At 39.6% G+C, this 24,463-nt stretch overlaps 2 protein-coding genes across 14 annotated transcripts in view; one reads left to right on the forward strand and one right to left on the reverse strand.

The window, feature by feature from the left end:
* WNT16 (Wnt family member 16) overlaps positions 1–24,463 on the forward strand; it is an 873,674-nt gene that overhangs the window by 718,465 nt on the left and 130,746 nt on the right. The gene's annotated exons all lie outside the window — the stretch shown is intronic.
* Positions 1–24,463, reverse strand: part of CADPS2 (calcium dependent secretion activator 2) — a 327,121-nt gene that overhangs the window by 244,097 nt on the left and 58,561 nt on the right. For all 13 annotated transcript variants that reach the window (XM_050892956.1, XM_050892948.1, XM_050892951.1 and 10 more), the window contains exon 2: positions 14,215–14,328. In XM_050892956.1, coding sequence (XP_050748913.1) covers positions 14,215–14,328 — 114 coding nt within the window. The remainder of the gene's footprint in view (positions 1–14,214; positions 14,329–24,463) is intronic.

The following is a 24,463-nucleotide window of genomic DNA, read 5'->3' on the forward strand; positions in this document are numbered from 1 at the left end:
ACTTTTTCAAAGGATCAGGTATGGGCTTGTACACAAAGACAGGGCTCATGTACTTCTTCTAAAAGAAATGTCTTATTCCTTGACATCTGAAGTTATTCCAGTCCCTGTAGCACATGTTATTTACCTATGCATTTTTTCAGACGTTCAGGACCACTTACTCAACTTCTTAACTGTTGAATATGAACATGTTTTGGAAGCAGCGTTTGCCTCCTGTCTCACTTGAGGAAAGACAGACGTACCTTCCCTTTCAGTAGAGGAGACTGCGTTTAAAGAAAGAATTATTGTGAAGCCTACAGCCATCGTGAGTCTTCATATTTTAAAAGTCAGGAGAAATGACTATGCATATTCAGATCAAGAGCCATAAAACAATGCTGAGCCTGAAGACACCCACAGTGATCAATCTGATTCTGAAGTGATATACACAATTTATCCTTCTCTGAGTTAACAGTAGAAGCAAAATCTGCATTTCATAACCACAAAGAGTTAAAACATCTTCCCCTCAACTGCTTGGAAATTTCTCTGTGACTCCTATTCAAAGGGGCCTTATCTTTTTTCCACAGGCTGTCTTAAAATAGTTATGACAACTCTCACGCATAAGTTTTTCCTCTCTTGCTGCCATTTTTTGGTTAAAGAAGTCTGACCTCTGCATCATCAGCCTGTCTTGTAATGCTGGCAGACAATTCAGTCTCCTCTTCGCAGACCTACAGAATGCAGTTAGATACAAGCTGCACACATGTTGGGTCACAGTGATCAGGCTGGCACGTCAGAAGGATTGCAGCCCACTTGCAGTTCTCAGACCCATCTTTGTGATATTGCCAAGGAAACAAAAGCTACATACTCGTTCTGGGTTCATCCTCAAAATGTAGGAGAATTATCCTTGCTTAATGCCAGAAACAAGGCATCCTTCCAGGAGAGAGCAGTACTTTTCAAGTAGACCCTGGGGTGACATCTCAACTCTTGTTTCAGAAGTATCCACAAAAAGGACTTCAGCATCCATACATATCTGGGCCAATGGCCACTACCACGAGTCCTGTGTGTTTAAACCTCACTCCTCTAACACTGATAAACTCTCTACTCATGTAAGGGTGATGACTCATCCTGGGACTTCTATTCGTCTTCTCTTCAGGGCCTGCGATTGGTGTGGTCTTGGCTCTGTCCTTCCTTTCAGTCTTAGCTTTGAAGTTCAACACCAGTGTTGTATAATGGTGGCGTCAGGAGCTCTTCTGCAGTTGGAAGAGTCTTTTAGGTTTAGATGAGAGGTAGTTCCCAACACTGGTATGAATTGAGGAGACAGCTGAGGGGAAAGGGATTTGCAGCAGATTTTGGTATTCACTCAGATGATACATACAAATGATGAGCTTTCCTGTACCTTATCTGAGGCATCACATGCCAACAGAACATGTTGTTAGCAAATTACAAAGGTGTAGTTTCAGCTATGCAGCTCTGCGCATTTGAAAATCCTTCATACAAAAAGATTTGATAGTGTAGCCATCATATGAAGGAAAAAAAAAAAAAAGCATCACAGTGCCAGCTGAGCCGCAGAGTAAGCTGAACATGACCGATATGAAGAAGGTATAGAGCTGCTGGTGTAGTTAACACTGCGTGTCACACCCAGAGTACAAAAGGAGTGTATTTCTGTTTAGGTACAGATACTTATCTCAAGTTCATCTTTAATTTCAATGTTATGTTCATGGAAATGTAAACATAAAAATATGAAAGCAGTCCATCCTTTTCGACCCTTCTCTGAAGTGAAGGGAAAATGCAGTTAAAAGTGATTCACATGCTCGAAGAAGAACCCAAGTATGGAGGAAGGACACTCTTTACCTTTTCCTTCTTCATCAATTCATCGGCAGGAGAGATTGACTTTTTGAAGCAGTACTCACTGCTAGTTGGATTAGAAAAGCAGTAAATCTCTTTCATGATGAAAGATGAAAGCTTTAGCTTACTTCCCAGTGAGCCTTTATGGATGTGCTCAGTAGTCCAAGAGGGAAGCAGAGCTCAAAGCATCACGGTGAGCTGCACAGCCGTGGTGGAGCTGTGCATTCCCAGCACACTTCCAGAAACACTCTCACTCTTATTCCCCTCTGAGTCCCTTGTCAGGAGCGAGGCACAGAAGACCCATCAACCTGAAGCATGCAGAGAAACAGAAGGAGCTAAATGGAAAGCATCACTTCTTTTTGTTCCCTTGTTTAATTTTCTCAATTATATTTGCTGCATGTCTGAAGCATAGTCAGAAGGCTGAGAATTGGAATAAGGCAACAGGAATCATTTACAATTAATCACCAATTACTGCTGCAAGCCTCAGATCAGAACCTGTGTTTCAAAAGAACTTTCTTCTCCAGCTAAACAAATTACATCAGTTACTGGGGCCCAAGGACCAGTCTACTCGGTCTTTTCACAATTGAACGTTTGTATAGTTGTTAGGACAGGATGCCACTGTCTAGAAGAAAAAAGTTTGTATTTTAAGATCACTTCTGTAAGTTCATCATTCCCTCCCCACATAAGCAGAGGAGGAATGGACAGATAGCAACTGAAACCAGCTCCACTACAGTAAGGACAAGGAAATTAATTGATTCTGGAGCTAAGACTACAGGCCTTCTAAAACTTCACCCATATCCCTCCTTCCTATCCCCAAAAACAAACTTCTGAGAAGCCTGAGAAATGAGAAAAGGAAACATTTTAACAATTGATGCAAGTCTCATTTTCCAGACACAGAAGACTGGCTGCACAGAATATGAACACAGTAATAACAAGCTCTTCCTGTTGTTGAAAGACAAAACTGAAGAACTGGTTAATTGCCTTATGCTGTTACCAGTGATGGAAAGGTGGCCAAGTAGAGGATGCCCCTGAGCCCTGATGACTGGAATCAGGGAGAACACTGGCGGAAATCATCGCGTGGGCCTCCCCTGCCCCGGTATTCTTCATCAGATATCTCCTTTGATCTGGTAATATCTGAGAAAGGACACTGAATTCCTTGGACTGTGATCTGACACAGTATTGCTGCTTGAATGTTATTAAGTTTGAGAAACTTGTAACTGTCCATTGCCTTTTTTTTTAAATCAAGTTTTGTAAAAGATTTGGCTGTGTGGTTTTTTCGTAGTTTATCGCTAAGTTTTATTGAGCTACCAAAAGCTCAAAAGCCAAGTAAAAAGATAACTTGCTTTCCATTACAAAATGTTAGACTTTAAAATTACAAAATTACTTCTTAATTAATGGCAAAAATAAAGGATATTTTCTAATTCGCAGATTTATCTCAAATAAGAAACTGCTGCACTACTGCCCTGGAGGAAGATGCAGAGAGTTGACATGAGAGAGTAAAGCCAAGGGGGTTTGACATGGGCATTTCAATACTACTGATCACATTGCATGTGCCACAACTCATGATGACAGTGCAAGAAAAACAGTACAGAACTAGACAGTTAGCATTGCTTTGTTTCATTTTGCTTCCATCTAATTTAACTACTTATAGAGGAAATACTCTTGAAAGCATTAAAAACTGAACTGCATTGAGAGACAACTAGTAAAACAGACAACGGACACTACTAGGATACTGACTCTTGTAATTTGTCCACAGATTTCTACCACAGCATTCTAGACTGACTGGACATAAACAAACCAAGGAGAAGAACTAAGACAGACCAAATAAACAAGCTGTAATTCCATATATAAACTGACAGAGGTATATTCCTTTTATTGTTAATGTTCAAAGGAAGATTATAGAAGACCCACAAGTGAACAGACTCAAAACAGGGAGATAAGTACGTATTCGTGGCTAATTTTATGCTGGTCAAGAAGAAAGACCTGAGAAAATGTTGGATTTCATTGAAAATAAAATCTGATCTCTGATTGAAGTACTTCTTACTCTTAGACTTGGAAGGCTCTGCTGCAGTAGTATCTGCATACAACGAGCAGAATAACATTATTCATGGTGCATATTTATCACAGTGAAACTGCAGAGATACAAACACATACAAACAAAGGATGCCTGCTGCTCTCAAAGGAAAACCTTTCCTAGTTTTAGGAAAGGTACACCAAGAACAGAAAACTTCATAGTAACAAAAACATCAGTCTCACCCCCAGGAGATTATTTATTTTCTCATGCTGGGCTGTGAACCAGCATGCTGACATTCCAAAATGCTGAAAGGTATGCAATGCTCACAAGTCCCAAGCACCAAGTTGCAGCTTTCTAGCTGGGAAGTGCAGGCCTAGTAGCATGCCACAGGCGAGCATCTTAACATTTATTTTGCCATCACTGCTGAAAAGATCAAGAAACAGAAAGATGTCCAGAGAAATCATATGCATGTCTAGGACCACATGAATCTATAAATACAGATGCAGAACTGCATCTTTTGACTATTTCATTTCAGAAGAAAAAAAAAACCAGGCAGCAGCACTGTCTTTAACCATCTTGCCAGTCACTGGCAACCGTGCAAGCAGGCATGTTGTGTGGGACTCGGCTCTGAACGCTGGAGTACACCTCCGTGACAACATGCTGGCAAGCAGACAGACAGAAGCTAGTTCTGCACTAGCTAACTGAAGTACTACAGACAGGGTAGCCCTGTGTACAGCTGCCCTAGACACCTGCTCAAAACACCTGCAGACATAGCTCTAAGGCCCATGGTATTTCCTATCCTGGTACAGTCACTTGTGAGTCCTTCTTCTTTTACATCAGCCTTAAAATTCATATCCCTGCTGATCACTCACTTCTGTAAGGACCGTCACCTAGCTGGCTGAGAGGAATTACAGGAGTAAAACAAAGCAGTACACAGTATCAGAACCGCACCAGGATTTGGGGCTGTGTCTGGAACCCTAATTTAGAAATAAGAAAAGTGAAAGGTCCAAAGAGGGACCATAATAAATGCCTGATATCAAATTATTTACTACAGATTAAGAATATGTAATTTGCTCAGCATTTTTGTTTTACTAAGGAGGCACAAGAGAGACCCATTTATACAAAGGGCAATACAATAAAAGAAGACATTGTACAATTTACATTTAAAAAACAGCAAGCTAAGCAATAAGCTTAAGTTAATAAGAAAAACTGAACTAGGAAATTAGGGGAAATGGTTTGATGGCAAGGCCAAGTGGAAAGAACAGTTTCCTTAATGAGGTAGTTACTGTTCACTAGCGGTGCTCAAAGCAGGCATTTACTAACTGGAACAGACTGGGTAATCTATTTCTCTTAGTATGCTCCGTTTAAGATAATGTTGTTTCTTGTTGAGAATCTCGGGTGGATAGCAACTTTATGCCTGGATTTAACTTTGAAGAAACCTCTTTCTTGCTCTATGAGGAGTAAAACCTTTTTAAGGCAACATGAAATTGAAAAAGCCATCTCTTCAGCACCATAAAGCTTACTTCAGAAAATAAAAACTTGAGAAAAATCTTGTTTTCTAATTTGGCTTTTCAGCAATACCCTATAGTGGGAAATGTAGATCAATCAAAATCTGAAAACAATCACTAAGAAAATATTTACATCATCATTATGTGTGTTCTGCCTTCACAGTTCTCAAAATTCAAGAATTAGTTGTCATCTTTTGAAATTACTAACAGAACAGAAATGAAATGGGGTTAGAGAGATCATTGAGAATTTAAAAGCTCACTTCTCATTTACCGACTTCTGGATTTCAGCCATGCATTTGCTGACCTTTTTTATCCCTTACTGCCATGTTCTCTCTAGCTTGGTTTACTCAGAGATTATCAATTCACCATTAAGAACAAAATGCCGCTTTTCCAAGATATTACTTTAAAGTTTAAAAGATTTTGACAAGTCATACATCTCTAAGGATTTGACAGGTAAAGCTTTCTATCACAAAGTAAAATGGCAACACAGAGGTTCAATCAAAATAAGCAAACAAAAGTTATTTATCCCTCCATCTAGAAATCTGAGAGTAAATTAAATAACATCCAGAGTAAATACCAGTCCTAGAAATTCAATGTAATGGTACATGAAAACAGGAGGTTTTCTCCTTTACTATTTGTTTGCTTGGTGGGTTGGGTTTGAGGTTTTTGTTTGTTTGTTTGGTTTGGTTTGTTTTTAAGATCAAGAAATCCTTTGGCTATTAGTTGCTTACAATTCAGTAGAATGATTAATTAGAAAAATATGGCAACTTTCTATAGTGGATCTCTAATCAAAACTTGAAGCCTAAAGAAATTACTTGAGAAAATTCCAGGACCTACAGAGTCAAGAGAGAGAGACCCTGGTTGGACTAACTTTGGCTCAAACAGAGTCCATAGGCATGTTGTGGAAATTTTCACTTGTCTTGTATTCAGATACTTCAAGTGTACTATTAACGTGAAACTACATGCACCCCTCTGGTCATGGAGAAAGACAGCTAGTCAGAGATTGGGCTGAATATCTCTTTGACTACTGAAAGGAGAAAAAAAGTGTCCTGCTGCTCCCCATTAGTTTGGAGAGTCCCTGAGATACTGCTGACTGGAACACACAGACATCACAATACAAAGGCACAAAGCAAAATTCATTGGCATTAATATAACTCTTTAAATGAAATATTTTGCAGTATTATTTCCACTTCCAAAGGGCCTTAAGGTCAGCTCTGTGCTGAGACCTGGAAAAGGCAGCGGAAAGATAACTTAAAAAGATCAAGAGTTGTCATCCTTTCATCATCTAGTGAAAGAAAAATCCTTCCAAATAATGATTTCCAAATTTAAAAAAGCGAAGAAAATTTTAGTACCTCCTGCAAGATTTCTGCAGCACTGATGTTAAACTGTCACATTTCTTATTAGTATCAGGCTAGCTGAAAAAAATCCCATTGTTTTCAGTTGCCGAGAAGACAGCATCAACAAAAATGTGTATAGTCCATGTCTCAGTGCAACATACGGATAACTGTGCAAAACCAACATCCAGATAAGTTTTGTCTTCCTTTAAGACCAAGTAAAACAGCACTGGGATTAGGAGAAAAATAATTAAGCAACGTAGATCAAATTCACTGTTCTGTAACAACTTGAGCCATTCCTAGTTTTCTAATTGGTTTGTTCAGATTAAGAGACATTCAGAATTTACCTAATAAACAAGTAAATAATGTCACGTAATACTTACTACAGTAGAGACATACCTCACTACCCTACACTAATTACTTCTGCAGTGAAGTGTCAGATCTACAAGGCATCCTTATTTGCCTGGAACAACAGTGGTCACAAAATGAACAAAAAGGATACCATTACTGGGAATTTTTTTTCATCTAAATTCAATGAGCCATTTCTTCCTCTCTTCCTGTCAGCATACACCACTTGCAAAGCTAAGGATTGGTACAATTAATGCACTAAACTCCATCTGTCAACTACCTACCTCATTTAGAAGTTTGAAACACAAGTCTGTTATAATTACATCTGTAATGCTAACATGGAAACTGTATGACATCCTCAGTCAAATTAACAATGATCATCCACAAATATCAGTGTCCAAAGAGACCGGACAGACACAGTTTCAACAGCTAGCAATTATGTTCTGTGCAGATGTACAGCAAAATGCTTTGCTTCTCTGACACCATACAGGTAGAACTGAAAACCGGATTTCCAGTCTTCGAAAATGCAAAGAATATAGTTACATGTAGCTATTTGTAACGCAAGAGACTAGAGGATTTCAGCACTGATACACTTTCCATGCAAGAGCAATACAACAACACTCTCTCAAAAGAAAGCTGTACATCGCGAAGCCTGCAATTCGACTCTATCAGGCCTTTCCTTAGCACGAAAGAGGTCTAGATCATGTAAAGCATGTTTTAATTTGTTGTATCTTATCTCCCCCTCACTTCTTTGAGGAAAATAATTAGACTGCTAACACTGAGACAATCTCCATTACACGCCAAATTGTGGTTGCTGATCCAAAATGTTGAAGGCATTAGAGCTTCTTCAGTGAAACGGATGACCTAGATAAACCTTTGTTACACCTCTTTCTTGGAGGTGGCCTAAAAACATTTTTATGAAGCTTTCCAAAGAACTGGCCTAAAACAGACCTCTAAAATAACAGCCCCCATGCCAACATTACACTGACCTCAAGTTTGCCAATGTTTTAAAGCAACTGGAAGGAAACTAACTGTATAAGTGCTGATAAGTGCAACTACAAACGTATTTGTTGTTGAAAGGCTCCCTCACAAGGCAAAACACAAGATTACCCTGAAGTTCATGTAAGAAAACATCCTGTTGAAACAGGCCTTTCGTTGCCTTGAATAAAAACTGTGTACCTAAAATAGCTGATATTAAAAATCAAGCCGTAAAAGCAATCAAAATACCACTTAGTCCAGAAAGCTTGTTCCTTTCTGCAGCTTCATCAGCGAGATCCTTTTGCCCCTCACTTCTGTGCAAAAATACCTTCAGACCAAGTTTTCCATAATTATGGGCAGAAATAGCATCATTGCTTCACTCCTTCCTTTACAGAAACACCTCAACTTTTTTCAGATTAACCCAATGTCTGAATGTCTTCATATAAAAAAGCTCCAATAAACACAATTCATCCTTTTCTAAGGATAAGTGCAAGAAATAATCAATGTTTTTGTCATATTAGTGTGTGCTTTCACTATGGGCCAAACAACTGCTCTGTGTTAAGGGAAGGAAAACATTTTCAGGATGCCTGTAAATGCTCACATGGATTTGATCAAAACAAAGAAATAGTGATATTATCACAGGTACATCTACACTGGCAGATGTTCACGGGATTATTGTATAAATAATTTTTTTCCATTCTCAGTCTCTGTAGAACTTCCAAACTCCTTAACAGCCCAATACTGACCACTCTGAATATGCTCATGACTGGGGTTGGCCACCTTTGCCTCGCACCATAACCACTTCAACCAGCTGCCAAACCCCACGTGAGGAATCCCTTCTGCACACCACCCACAGCACAGGGAAGTAAGGTGTCCCCAGCCTCAAGAGGAGATGGAAGGCAGGTTACATGAGCAAATGGTCAAAGCAGCCCAGTCAGGTTTAGGAGACGTGTGCCTACAGACATCGGTGCGCGTCTAACCAGCAACATGCAGCCAAGATTCATGCCCTGCTCTTCCCTTGCCAACATGTTACCCACAAAGGCTTGCGCTGGCAGTTCAGGATTTGGTATCGAAGGAGTAAGGTATTTGTAGGACACTTGCTCTACTTACTGCAGAAGCTGAAAGGTGCCACCTACCCCCACTGTGGAGAGGGAAGGGAAAGGGTTTCTCTTACTATTTAGAAAGCTGTAGAGGGTAGATTTGGATTGGATATAAGGAAGAAATTTTTATGGTAAGGGTGGTGAGTCACTGGAACAGGTTGCCCAGAGAAATTCTGGATGTCCCATCACTGGAAATGTTCAGATAGGTTGGACGAGGCTTTGAGCAACTTGATCTAGTGAAAGATGTCCCTGCCCATGGCAGGCGGGTTGAACTGGATGATCTTTAAGGTCCCTTCAAACCCAAACCATTCTATGATTCTACGACATGGGATCTCTGCTCTTTCTTATTGTTGATTTTGGTTGTTTTCTACTTTTAGTTAACTTTTTTTTTTTTAAAAACCCTCCTAAGCCCTCCCCCCAACCAGGCAGTGCCAATCCATTAGTGTGCTAGTTTTGGCTGGGATAGAGTTAATTTTCTTCATAGTAGCTAGTATGGGGCTATGTTTTGGATTTGTGCTGGAAACAGTGTTGATAACACAGGGATGTTTTATTTATTGCTCAGCAGTGCTTACACAGAGTCAAGGCCTTTTCTGCTTCTCATGCCACCCCACCAGTGAGTAGGCTGGGGGTGCACAAGGAGTTGGGAGGGGACACAGCCGGGACAGCTGACCCCAACTGACCAAAGGGATATTCCACACCATATGATGTCATGCTCAGCATATAAAGCTGGAGGAAGAAGAAGGGAGGGGGGGACATTTGGAGTGATGGCATTTGTCTTCCCAAGTAACCACTAGGTGTGATGGAGCCCTGCTTTCCTGGAGATGGCTGAACACCTGCCTGCCGATGGGAAGTAGTGAATGAATTCCCTGTTTTGCTTTGCTTGCATGTGCGGCTTTTGCTTTACCTATTAAACTGTCTTTCTCTCAACCCACGAGTTTTCTCACTATTACCCTTCCGATTCTCTCCCCCATCCCACCGGGGGGGAGTGAGCGAGCGGCTGTGTGGTGCTTAGTTGCCGGCTGGGGTTAAATGACGACAATTAGCTAGGTTTGTCCATGCATCTCCTGCCTCATCAGTTTTCGCTATTAGCCATACCTCAGCTCTTTCCTATTGCCTGACTGTGGCAGACAACAATTTAATTTGCCAAGGACTACAACACCTGAATTTAAACAGAAATTAAGTTAAATATGATCTCTGTATCACAGGCAAACTGGTACAGTCAAACTAAGTCTGATTTTAAATTCTGAAAACCCCTCATAGTGCTAACTGCTACAGATCCTGCATTTAACATTCAGATTTAAGCAGCATGCAGTAATTATGGCTTAGAACCACGTATTTAAAATGAAGCTGCAAGAAAAACAGGAAAAACACTAGTACATAAAATTTCTTGCAGCTTCACAATGCTTTAAGCAGAGAGTTGAAAACCTGAGAACTTGCAATCATTAAAATATTGAAAAGGTTTTCACAGTATTTCAAACATTCATTACAGTTCTTTGCACTCATTTTACTCATATCTAAGACTGCATAAATTTAAGACTAAAGAATTAGTACTGTGAGTTTAGCCCAAGGTATGGGCTATGAACCTCTTAGGGCTCTGCACAAGAGCATTTTCCAACCTCCATGAAAGAGCATGCAACAATTGATGAATGAAAGATTATCTACTATTTTACTGAAAACTTTTTAAAAAGCTGGGTTGAAAGATGCAAAGAAAGACTTCATTTCATAAGTCACTTTCTCACTTAATTTTACACTTTGCAGTGTGTCCAATATAATTACTCATAATAAATTGCCATATGATTGAATTTTTCTCTTTATCCAAAAAGCATCACCAACATCTGATGTTCTACTGATTAGAATCTGGCTCAATGTCTGTAATGGAATTTTCCACAAGAAAAATCCTGTGTTAATTCTGAGAGAATGATTACAGAAAGAGAACTGTAAAGATTTCCATACCTTCTCTAAAACTGGGATGGAAGAGGAAATAATTCCTCAAGACAATCTTAATTATATGTATACAAAAATAAATCATGCTAAATTTCAGTGAGACTTTCAGGAAGTGTGGTGGGATGCTAGGGGGAGATCACGCAGAACACGAAAATAACCACTTCTGGAGAATTAAAGAAGAGTTTATGCAACCTCTCCTATAAATTGTTTTCCTATTACATTTTTAAGATAAATGAAAAACAATGCCAGAATATTAACAGAAAGTCTTAAAAACCACAGCAGCATTAGAAAAGACGTAAAGCTGGAGGATAAGGCAACAAAATTGACCAGTGTAAACCTTCCCAAGGAGTCCTGACACAGGAGCATGACTCTCTTACAACACAGTGAAATTGATGCTGAAATTCATATTTATTTACTTAGTAATTAAACTACTCTTTCAGCAAATATTTCCAGAAAAGTAAATCAAAGACTGAGCTATAGTAAGTTCCTAAATCCTTGGAACTTACTCTTAGATTCTTAAGAGGACAAATTCTGAAGAAACCCAGTAATTATAGACAGATTTAGTGACTCAAAACACCTGCAATCAGTGATAAAGGATTTATGTCACATGCCCAAAACAAACCTTCTCTTTCACATTCAAAGTTAAAGAGTTGGGTGTGGAAAATCAACTACAGTAATGAGAATACCCTGGCTTTGCAAGCAATAATGTAATAAGTCTCAAACCATGACTACTGCATAGGATTAAAGGCAAATTAATCATTTTCAGAGTAAAATAATTACTGTGCAGACCACGTATTTGTTTCCTTCCATGTCACATAAAATTGAACTGTAGCTCAGCAACTAAAGTATAAGGAAATTAACACTGAATCTTATGAAATGCTGTATGACAGAAACAAGCAAGATGTCCATAATTCAAACTACTAGCAAACATCATCAAACAGGAGATGTGATGGACCACATGTGGAAGACATAGAGATGAGAAAGCATCAGAGCATAGCATCAACAGAACACACAAAGAAGTACTAGAGATTAATATTTTCAACAAATGGTTAATGAAGCAAATGAAAAAGGCACAAGAGACACATATAATCGACGACATGAGAATACATGGTAAGATGCATAGAATTTGATTAAAATGCTTTGAAGAAGAGCAGTAGCTTGAACTAACTCTCCAGCTGGATTCCACCACTGCAGTGTTCATTAAATCTAATATTGCATACTGGTGACTGTCTACTACAACCCTGAAAAGAAATTAAAAATGACTAGCAAATGCTGACTCAAACTGCACAACTGGAAAAGGCTGTGCAAGTCTGGAAGGAAATCTCTGGGAAGAATGGAAAATGGAATTGGGGGGTGGGATAAACAAAAAAAAAGACTGAAGAACCAAATTACAGCTGGTAGATGAGCTCACGGTGTATTAACATGGGATGAAGATCCCACTAGCCCATGGTGTCATTATAGCCTTGACAGTGATCTGAGATCTTTGGAATCCTCTGTTTGAAACTAGACAGCTAGAACATTTGTACACTTAATTCAAAGTGGTGAATGGCTGAAAATAGCTGGAGAATTTGAGTCTTCCATTTTATAGGGCTATCTTAGTATTATGCATAGCCTTTCATCACAACAGCAGATATGCTGAAAAACATAGTTCTCAATGTGTCCAAAAAATCTCATTAACAAGAGACACAAAGTAAATCTTAACAGGACAGTTACTGTTTAGGCATTTATTTTAAAATCATTTTTATTCTCTATCACATCCTTTCCAAAGGGCAGGCTACTTCCTCTAACACATCAAGCTTCTTACACAGCTTGCTGAAAGAAAGAACCATAAACATTATGTCCTTTTCAATTCTACCCCACGTTCAGCATCTTGAGACATCCCACTCCTCTGAAACCTACTGCTGGGCAGCTAACTAGCTCAGCCTTGCCCTGCACCATCTTCCAAACTGTCCTTCCTCCCAGTCTAACTTCTTCATCGTTATACAGAAAAAAGGATTACTTTCTAACAACTTCTGTACTGTTCTCGCACTCCTATGTAGTACCTCATGAAAGTTCATATTCTCTTGTTTCACCTGCAGACCCATCCCCATCCTTTCACAAGCGTTTTTATGAGATTTCCTTCATTTCAACTGCCACAGTACTGATCAGACCGTGATATGGAGAAACTTGCACTGAGTTCTCACATTTCTGTACAACAGGGAAACAATTTGTCCATCCTGTCCCTTCTTTTTTTTGTGCAACATAATTTCATGTAGATAAAACCAAGCTAGGACATAAGTCACATAATCTCCTCCATGAAGAAAAGTTTCATTCACTAGCAAAGAATAGCTGACAGAGAAAAAGGACAAATAATATATAAAAAATAAAGCTAAAAAATTTGAAAAAAAATTGTGGTAGAGTGAAATATGGAGGAAGACTCTTCAAAAGAAATACAAGTTTAACATACAACCCTTGTGATTCACTGAGCAAGTCTGAAGTTAGATGAGACAAAATGAATCCCCAGTACCATGTGCTAAGAGTAAGAAATAAATTCCATAGCCATATGCTGCTGACGTTACAAAAAGGACAGTGAACTGTCCTCTTAGTTTGGAATGAGACCTGTCCCTTAGGCAATTAAAACCACATCTAAAGATCTGCACTGGTGGCCATAGGCACTGAACACGCCTGGGAGGTCACAGCAGAACTTGAGAGCTGGCCCAGCTGCACGGAAAGCTTCTCTTCTTTGGGAAGGGAACAGGAGGTTCCGCTCCAAAAAATTCTGCATGGTAACCAAAAATCAGAAGACATATTTCTCAAGATGGTAACTTACAACTGAAGCGCTGATTAAAAGAGGTAACTTAGACATATGGAGATAAAGATAGTGGTGCCTAGTTGTATCAAACACTGCCAGAAAGATTTTTAGCACCAGGAGTGTTTTGTTTGGTCTTTTCTTTTCCTTTTTTTTTTTTTCTTCTTCAAAAAGGGTGGATATTTTCCAGTTCATTTTATCTCTTGTGCCCAGGTAGTGGATTTCAACTTTTAAAACGGCAAAGCTGGAGTAGGAAGAAGCTGTTCCTAGAAGGTCCGGAAGTTCATAGCCTCTGAAACTTAAAATTCCTTTCCTTGTATCTGCATTAAAAGAGATCCTATGAACTTTTTAAACAATACAGAAAACAAAGCACATAACTTACCTCATAGTAACTTCTCACAGCATTGCAAAATGCTTCATCTGCTACGATTTGCGTCTCCCCATTCAAAAAGGCCTGGAAACGTTCCTTCAGTATCTGTAGCTGCTGCTTATTGAGCTATGCAAGAAAAAAAGAAGAGGGGAGAGAACAATCATCAATGTAGTTAGTCTCTAAGTAAAAATATGCAGCACTATACACACTTGGAAGCTGTGAACAGGGAAGAAAAGGCAGAGGCTCCCTGACCACCTGGCTCCCTAGTGAGTGGCAGCTCTTCAGAGTCCCACCTGGGCAAGCCAGGTTGCTGCAGCAAGTCGTGCATGCACTTGGCATGCAACTAAACCTCTACACTTTCCCTTGTGTCCTCCAGATGCTACAGGTAAGTCTGCATGGATACTTCTTCTGAACAGTATTTTATATGCATATGGTGAATAAAATGGCTGACTTTCCCCACGGCAGCAGCCTCAGCTAATAAAACTTAGCTCTTACCTCCAGTCTTCAAATAACTGAAAAACAACTGAGATGCCTCCATTTTTTGGAGTAATCCAAGCGCTACCATCAGCATGTTTTAACAGGCATGCTCACTGTGAAGAAAATGGATGAAACATGCCCCCTAGGAAGAAAATGGACTTCTAGCCACTGATGTTATACCACTATGAATGACACGAAACAACTAATCTCGGGGAACAGCAGCCACAAGACTCCAAGACTGATACCAAATTACATCTGGTGGACTTCACATCAAAGTTGAGTGCATTTTGAAAACAGACTCCTAGTAGAGAACATTACAGGATTAAACCTTGCAATCAACCCATTTTTATTAAAGTTTAATGTTATGGGAAAAAGCAAAACCTGAAAGCTCTCCAGGGATCCAGAGACAGGCCTTTTGCCAAGGTTCCTATCAACTCTTGAAATATTTAGCAAGATATTTCTTCTTATGAAATCTGTGAGAAGTTAGAACGTCACATCAAAGGAGACTGCCACTAACATACTAATATAACAAAGCAACAGTTAAAAATAGTAGTTTTGCTTTCCCAGAACTTAAAAACTCATGTAAAGCCTTTATTCCAGTGAGTATTCCTGAACTTTAAATTTAACATTCAAAAAATTCAAACACAACTGATTGAAAAGTTTTTTCATCCTTCCTGTATTTTGCTTAGTTAAAAATAAACAAATAAATAAATGTATAGCCAGAAATTGAAAGTATTTTTCCAGAGGGCATAAAGTTATATTTGCAATATTTGTTGCTAACCTACAACAAATAACATTACCCTGATCGCATCATAGTTTCTCACAGAAGAACTTTTTGGTATCTACAGTAAGTATGGTGACCTTAGGCTTTCAGGTCTCTAGTGTTGACACTTTGAAGCCATGTAAGCTACAACACTGTTACAAGATTAGCAAAATTACTGCTATCCTGATAATATGCCTACTTTGGACAATCTCTATTTCCTTCATATCAAGGGAGGATTTTTGTCCTACGTAAAGTTTGCTAAGTTTGTCAAGTCATGTGCTTCTATGAAACGTAGCAATTTACTGCAAAACTCTCTCCAAATTGAATGCAAACCTGAAAGCTGTTCTATTTTCACAGGAAACAACAGTATAGATGCCATCTAAATACTTGATATGAGAAATCCTCTGAAAAATGGTGGAATGTAGGTAGTAGCAATGCAAAGCCAAAGAACTATGCCTTTGAAAAAAATCCAAGATAGTTAAAAATACATGACAAATCTGTTCATCTTAACAAGATGATTAGCGATACAGAACAAGCCCCAAGAAACCCCTACAGAAGAAAAGGCCTCCCGTTGAGGCAAGCAAACTTCAACAGAGGTTGCTGTGACTTGGAAAAATATCCTGCATGAGCTCTTGAGAGCAGCAGCCCAACACTGACACATTGCCAGCCTGTACCACTGCTAGTTAAAAGTCAATGGGAGAGAATTATTCATATTATGTCTGCACATACACCAAAAATGGCATCTATCCACTTGTCTGCCAGACATCCATTCCTTGCACAGAATCTGTACCACAAAGGTTAGCTGTTTCTAACAGAATCAAACTTTATTCCCAGATATGCAGGACAAGTCTTTCTCTTTATTCGATTCCCCTTATTCTTCTCTCATTTTCTAAAGGTATTAGACAAATGGAGATATCAGAAAATGAAAATCATTAAGGATGTTTTGAGGTTTTTTTCCAGCACACGCTTGTTCTCATAGAGTGCTCCCACAGACGATGCACCACTGCTGAGCAGGCAGCTCCTTCATCCTGTGGAATATTCACAGTTCTGCCACGAGAACATGCGGGCTTTCTGCCAAGGCAATTATGGAAATGTGTTTTCATGCTTGCAGACTTCATTCTTTAGGTGATTTGCTTGTCTATTACCCACATATCAAACAAAAACATTATGAATAAGGCAATGAAATATAAATTTAATTCTGACTTCCTCATTTCTAACCATCATAGTTCAGCAAACTGAAATGCCTTTAAAATATTTATATATGGCTTTCATATTCACTACTTCAGGTAGTAAGTAATTCTAAGGGTTGAGTGGCATTTTAGGATTACTGTACATTTCTTAAATTATGTATGTGCAAAATGTGGATGTGTGTGCAAAATCTGGATGTGTATGGGAATAAAGTTCTCCTGCAAAACTAAAAAATAATAATAATTCCAATGGAAAATATGAAGAGCTACACCTTGCACTAAGGATGATCTGAAGTCTATTCTATAGGTCCCAAGTACTGTCATATATAGAGACGCAGTTGTGTTAACTGTCAAGATACAGAATAATTTATAGTAGTCTGCTGTAGCACACAGTTCCTCTGGTTTTTTTATTTGTCACCATATTAAGTGTACAATGATTTCTCACTCTTTTTTTTTTTTTATGTTGGTCATTTTTAATGGATTGATTAACACTCTTCAATTTGCAGCCAAGTGCCTTTAAAAATAAAACAAAACAAAACAAAACTAACAGTAAAAGTAGTAGCTTAGAAATGAGGAGAAAAAAGGGAAGTCTAATTGCATTAGAATGCCATAATAGCAAATGGAGAGAAACAGGCGTCTGTACAGGACATTAACTCTTGGACACTGCCAAACAGCTCAACCTGTCCAAGTCTGGGCTACCTTTAAAGTTGTCCTCATCTCTTGTTCCTTGTTAACCAAGATGGACATCATGCATAACCAGAATCTCAAGTGAAATGCTTAAACTTAAGGGCAATAAGCCTGGCCAGATTCTCTCTGGTAGGAACTCACATAAAGGAGCTCAAACTCCTTCTGCAGTAGGATTACCTTTCCACTACATGTGCCCTTTCCTCCTTTCCTCTGCGCAAGACACATACACGAGACCTTTGCTTTCAGTCCCTCACCACTTCTTTACATCTTTACTGTCAGTGCCTCTGTGTTCGCATATTAATTCTGATAGAAAGAACCATGAACAGCAAAATTAAAATAAAAATAAAAATTGACATTACTACATATACCCCAAAATGTAAACTGAACTCTGAATATCACCTGAAGCGTACAGCAAAGCCTCACTGATTCTGTTGCTTTCCATCAACGTGCTTCAGTTTTGTATTGCTTATTTGGATTTCACATTCTCAGTGGTATGAAATCTGTTGTTGTAACTCTGTGTGATACTTCATAAATAATACTGCTGCTTCACAGGTGAATGTATAACTAAATTCCAGCAACCCAGAATATCAGGTTTGATTGCATTCTGCAGAATGACTAAAGATAAGCAAAGACAACTTTAAGGGAAAACAAGATTAACTGCCCTCGAATTTGCTTTTTCTTTATTGCAGCCACACAACAGATAAAAATTTCTCTTCCCCTCCATCTCTGTGCCTTTCACAAAAGGTAACATTTATATTGTACATTACATTTGCTAACCTTAGTAGACTATCAAAGAATGAAAATATATATTTAAGATAAATAGCTCTTTGAGAAGTTTATTCTAAGTAAATTAAGAATAACTTTTTTCAAATTGCAGTAGCAATTTAACTTTTCATAATTTACAGAGTAATACAAAGGTATCAAAAGAGCCTCAAGCACTTAACTATCAAAAAAATTCTCACCTTGCATTTAAAATTTCAAAGAAGTCTTATATATCCCAATATATTCCTCTTTGAGCACTAATTTAAAGATTTGCTTTTTCCCTTCTAAATTGAAACTTGGGTATGAAAAACCTAGAGGCATTTCTGTTTGAGCTCCACTCATATCTTTAAACAATTTCAATAAATGGATTTTACACAGAATTTAAATTCTTATTTTTATAAGAAGTTGCATTTCAAACAGATCTGGCAGTTTAGGGAGTTGTTCCAATGTCGCAGGTTTTACTTCATTAAATAATAAACCCCAATATTTTGAAGGAAAAATGAAGCATGTATGTATTTGTAACAGTAATACTGCTTATCTTCTCTTTGAAAGAAAGAAGGAAAAAAAAACCACCCCAGCTTCACAAAGTTTGATGCTAGATTTAGAGCATTTTCATCTGCTTCTCACTGCCCAAGTACACAGAGCAGCTCACTACTGCCCTAAAGATATGCAGCCAACAGCAGCTGGCAAAGACATAACTCACAGCACAACTGTCCCCTACAAAACTTCGGCCTTTAAAATGAAAAAGCTTAAAATGTGGCCTGTGCGTCGGCCACAACCAGCCTCTCCCTCCATGCCCCAGAGCACCGCGGATGCTGGCTTGCAACCACAGCCTGCGGCTGACCCTATTCCCCACAAGTGCTGTCAGCCAAAGAGCTGGTACTGGAGGAACAACATTCTGAACCATTGCCACCTTGTGGCAATTTTAGAAATATAGCAAAGAAATAATCGCAAGTTGCACATCTTCACACTCGGAGCTGGGATCTGTGTGAGTATCAATAAGCCCCTGACCTTAACACAAGCAACAGCATTGCTTCTTCTCTACTTGCACGCTGTAGTGTGAAATTACCCTTTCTCAGACCATATGGGTATTTTAGGAAAATAGCAGGAGGTGGTGACTGCAGTTATAGAGCTAGAGAAAATATTTCTTATGCAGACTACAAAAAGAAAGGGGTAGGGACAAGCCAACCAAAGAGCCACTCCCCGAATTCTCAGCTGCAATGTATATGATCTGTAGCACCAAACATGACTTAAGTCCCTGAACACTTCCTAAAAATAAGAAGCTTTGTTATTTCAAAACTATGCCATTTTGTCCAATGCCTTCCACAGCAGCAGCTGCTTTTGGACAACTTTAGCCAAAACTATACTTTTTGAGAGCAGAGAAGAGCGGAAAAAGAACTAACCCAATGAGCATTCCCTCAAACAGCTGTCTCTCCCTTCCCTTTCAGTCAGGAGATAAATTTGCATCTCCTGAATGAACAGAAATGAAGGTACAAATAAATCCTTTTCCATCCAACTTCTCACACACTTCTTTGAACATATTTTTTTTTTCGTGTCCTGCCAGCCTCTTTGTCAAAGAAAAAAAAAGGAAAAAAGAGTAGAAATTATGCCAAGGACTAACTTTCTGATGTCATGAATTGAGTTTCGCTATAAGATAATTCATCCCATTTGCCCATACTCTCAGCCAGAACCAAACCTGGACGATACAACAGGTCAATGCATTTACAGTGACGCTCAATTTAACAGACCACTTCCAGGACAATAAAAATCCAACTACCGATAATTTCCTAGCAATTCAAATAGACCATGTGTTCAAGGCCCTACACATTTAACAGGTCCACTTGCACATCAAACCAAGTTTTCAACCTAAGCTCCACGTGCCTACAAAAGAAGCATCTGTGCGCTTGACACGCTTTTTGTTGGGTTTTTTAAGATTTTGTTTCATATGATTTCACTCTGCCTTGAAAGGTAGCTGGTTAAGTGCCGATCTAACTGCCATCTCCTTTGTCACCTTCCCAAATCCTCCAACCGCAGTAGCGTGCTCAAGGTTGTCGAGCTCAGCGACTCCCTCCCTGTGCCTCCTCTGCAAGGTCTCCCAGCTCAGCTGTGCAGGGGTACTGGTCAACCCATCACAGCAGGCTTTCCTCTTCACAAATGAGCCTTAGAAACAGCAGGACAGCATCTAACAACACTTCAACTCTCACACTACTGCCAAGCGAGACTCAAGAGCGTCCCAAACCGACCCTGCTGTAACCCCAGCTTCCCACCACCACCCATGGTGGTGGGGAGGGCTTTATCCACAGGGCCGAACTCTGGAAAGCCACACGCACGCTTCCTCTGCGAGAGCCAAGGGCAGGACACCAGAGCCTTAGGCTGAACCCATCATTATCCTCTCCTTCCAGAAAAACAAAACGCCTGTGCCACATCATTGGCTGTTAATGAGCTTCATCTCACATCTGTGATGAGAATAAGCCTGCAAAGCAAATAGCCAGTTATAAACAGTGAATCTCACTCCATTTCCCCTCCTTCTCCCCGACCTTGCCTCCTCTTCCAGTATCTGCCTACACAAGAGTATTACTTGTGTTTCAGAGCAGAGACGGAGAGTGTTCATTTATAGTGAATTACTTGAGAGATTTTCTACTGAGGAAGAAGACTAACTAAATAGTACTAGAGAATCTCAGTACTAAGACAGGGGTGATAGCTGTGGTTACTGTGCTGAATTATGCAGGTCTTCATCATGTACAATAATGGTCCTATACAGCATGTGGGTGGCACACAATATATGCTGTCCTTTACTATTCATTGCATAAACCGGTTTGATTTTCTAAATAACGGATAAATATTTTGCTGTCACTTAGCAACCTTAGCTGTTCTTTGATTTTCTTAAAGCTGAAGTTATTCCAAGTAAAACAGTGTGTGTAAGGATTCTGTTTGCTGTCACTCAGCGCAGACTACACTGTGTACATACTTGTTGTGCAACAATTCAGCGCCTCCTAGAATCAAGTATTAGATTTCCAAAATCAGCTAATACATTTACCAAAAAAATTTATCATTCTTTATAATCAAACAAGCACAACATGGCATTTACCTTTCATTGGTCTGCCACTTGTTTAAAAACCAGAAACACTACCAATAATGTATTGGTCATTCAATTCCACTTACAGGGTATTTCATTTTAAGTTAGAAATATTTTCTGCATCATTAAGTCTGAAACTTTAAATATTTTCATTGTCCAGAGCAGCATATTCAAGATTCTTTGACAGGACTGTAAAACATTTCACAAGGAATGGAGGGTTTGGGGGTTGGTTTTCCTCAGGGAGTAGAGGGGATGGGACAAAAATCACAGGCAGTGAGCAAAGGCAAAGTCTGATTTATATGAAGGAATTCAAGTGTACCACACTGACTGCCAAAACCCACAACTGAAGACAGCTTCCAAAAAGGTCAGATTGGCCACCTGAGAGGAAAAGAAAAATAATTATTTTGATAATGAAGGGGAACAAATATTTGGGGGGGGGGGGGGAGGGAGGAAATAAAATCAGACTTTCCTTATTTTTGGACAGAAGAATGAAAAGATATAAAGAAATGCAGAAAAATTTAACTACTTAGAAGTTCCTCATAGCAACGGTAGATTTCTTTATTGTTGAAAAAAATTGTCAACCTTTTACAGACTATGCCACACTAGGAAAGAAAGCATCTGCTACGTGTTTGTCCTAAATGCAGTAAATATCACACCCCAATAAAAGCTATCTCCTCTGAGATGAGATTGTCAGTGCAGCTGCAATCATTTTGTTTGTACCTACTCCTACTACCTGAGATGTGCTGTAGAATTTAGCTGACAATCATCAGCTAGATTTATATTATTGTATTTGTTTCTTCTGTGCAGCAGACTTCACTGATCTCTTCCTAGTCTTGAGCGGCTGCATAGACACGCTACAGCTAGGCCAGCTACATTTTACTGTCCCTCGTGCCACCACTGTTTGGGGCCATCTCCCATGCAGAGTACACATTGGCACTACAGCTTTACTTCCTTGAGGTTGCCAGAGCCACAAGGAGACCAGTCATGCCTGAAAGCTACGCAACCAAAGCTTCCAGCCAAGAAAGCTGACGATGACTCGTGTGGGTGACCATGAAAATTATGCCTAGCAGAGATGCACACAGTGATTCTTGCCCATGGTGGGAACCTCAGCTACCAGTGCCTTTCCAGAAATGAAAACTGAGGGAAGTTTTAGAGGTAACTGCTGCTAATATGTAGATAGATGTACAACTCTGACTCACAGTGTACGTCAGCAGTTCAAACTGTGCTGGACTGAATGGATTTGCATTACTTCCTACAGCACAGCTCCTGTCTTCCTCCTTTGCATCTATATCATCTTTTCCACCCCATGTCAACTTTGCACCCCCAGAACTATTTGTCAGAAGAACTGTTTACTCCAAGAAACCAGCCTTCTCATTTTGCAAAACTTCTCCACATACAAATGAAGCTATCCGAAACAGCTTTCTCATACCTCAAAAGTGTTGCACTGAAGAGCTTTGTTTGCCAACAACCTTACACCAGGACATTCTGCCAGCAAAGATCTCTAAGTGTAGCTAAGGAGGCTACAGCAGAGCTGCTTGAACTAACGGAAGCATCAGCAAAATACACATTCCTCCAACCTACTCTCACCTTTCCAAGGTTGACATTCATGTTCCATTTTAGCCCACTTGCTAAGGAAACACTGTGATCATCCAACCCTTCCTTGGTTGTGCAACCGTCAGCTTTTTCCCCACACACGTAACTTCTGCATGCACTTCTCAGTTTCTATCAGTTCTAAGGAACAAAAATGTGTGGAGGTTTCACAGATAATAAGATTTTCCCTTCTCTGAAAAATGGAATTAAAAAGAAACCCAAATTATTCTTCTCAATGATGAAAATACAAGCAAAACTAAGAGGCTGTAATTTCTGTTTGGCACCTGGCAAATACAAGTTATATGCCCATCACACTCTGTGCCAACATGTTTCAGGACTAGCTTGGCTTAAATTCAAGGAATAGAAAGGATAACAATAGAAGTTGGAATAAAATCCAGAACAAAGTATCCATTTTATTCTGGATTCTGATAACATTTAAAAAATTATTTCACCAAACTAGGTAATTTTACAAAATATTTTCCACAAAAATTTATCTAGTTTAATTAATAAGCAGAATTGTGTCCATACTCCATCTACCTTCTCTGTGAGGGCTGTGAAACAGAGAAATTTAGGATGGATGGGACCTCTAGAATTCATCTAGTCAAACCTCCTTCTCAAAGCAAGGCTAGCTCTGAAGATACATCATGCTGTTCCAGACCTTGTCCAGACAAGCTTCACATATCTCCAAGGATGAAGATACTGCAGATTCTCTGTGTAGCTTGCTCCAATGCTTTTTCTGAAGTTCCTGCCCAGCTCCTAATATCTAGTCACAAGTTCCGTGTTGTGGCTTGTGACTATTCCTTCCTGTTCTTTTCTTGTCCACCTCTAAAAAAGTCTGGCTCCATCTTCTCTATAGCGCAGTCACCCTTAAGAACTACAAGACAGCAGTTAACCTCTTAACCTTCTCCAGACTAAACCAACCCAGACCTCTCCACCTCCCCTTGTGTATCACGTCTTCCGCCTCTCTAAGCATCAGAGGGGACCCTGATGGACTTCTTCCAGTTTGTTGATACCACTCTTCTACTTGGGGACCCAAAAAACAGACAGAGTATTTCAGATACGGCCACACCAGTGTCAAGCAGATGGGAAAATAAACGTACTTCCCTTGATCTGCTAGCTGCACTCCTGCTAATGCAGCTGAACACGCAGCCAGCCTTCATTCCCCCAACTCACGCTCTACTTGCTCCCCATCAGGATCCCCAGGTCCTTTGCTGCAGAAGACCCAGTCAGTCAGTCCCTTGCCTGTAAAGATGCATGGCGCTCTGGCCTGGAAGTGTGGCTTGGCTTTTCTCTGTGCTGAATGTCTGGAGATTTTTGTTGACTCATTTGTCCAGGAAGTCAGAAGTCCCCTGAGTTGCGGCCCTGCCCTTCTGCTATCAAGTGCTCCTCTCAATTTGATGTCATCTGAGAATGTGCTGAGGCTGCATACAGTTCTATTTTCCAAGCCAATCTATAGAATCATTTAGGTTGGGAAAGACCTTTAAGATCATCGAGTCCTACACTTGATTACTATACTTGTACATCACCATCTTTTGGTCAACCCACCCATACCCTCCCCCAGTTCATCATCCCAACAGAAACATGAAAATACCACTTCTTTATGGAGATTGGAAAGATAAATTGACAATACATAAACTGCAGCACAAACGGCTGCTTTGAACTAAAGCTTTCTGGCTTCCCTAGAACTAGATAGGAGCAGACGGTCCACATCACTGAATC

Source organism: Gymnogyps californianus, chromosome 1, assembly GCF_018139145.2.
Source record: "Gymnogyps californianus isolate 813 chromosome 1, ASM1813914v2, whole genome shotgun sequence".
Classification (NCBI taxonomy): domain Eukaryota; kingdom Metazoa; phylum Chordata; class Aves; order Accipitriformes; family Cathartidae; genus Gymnogyps; species Gymnogyps californianus.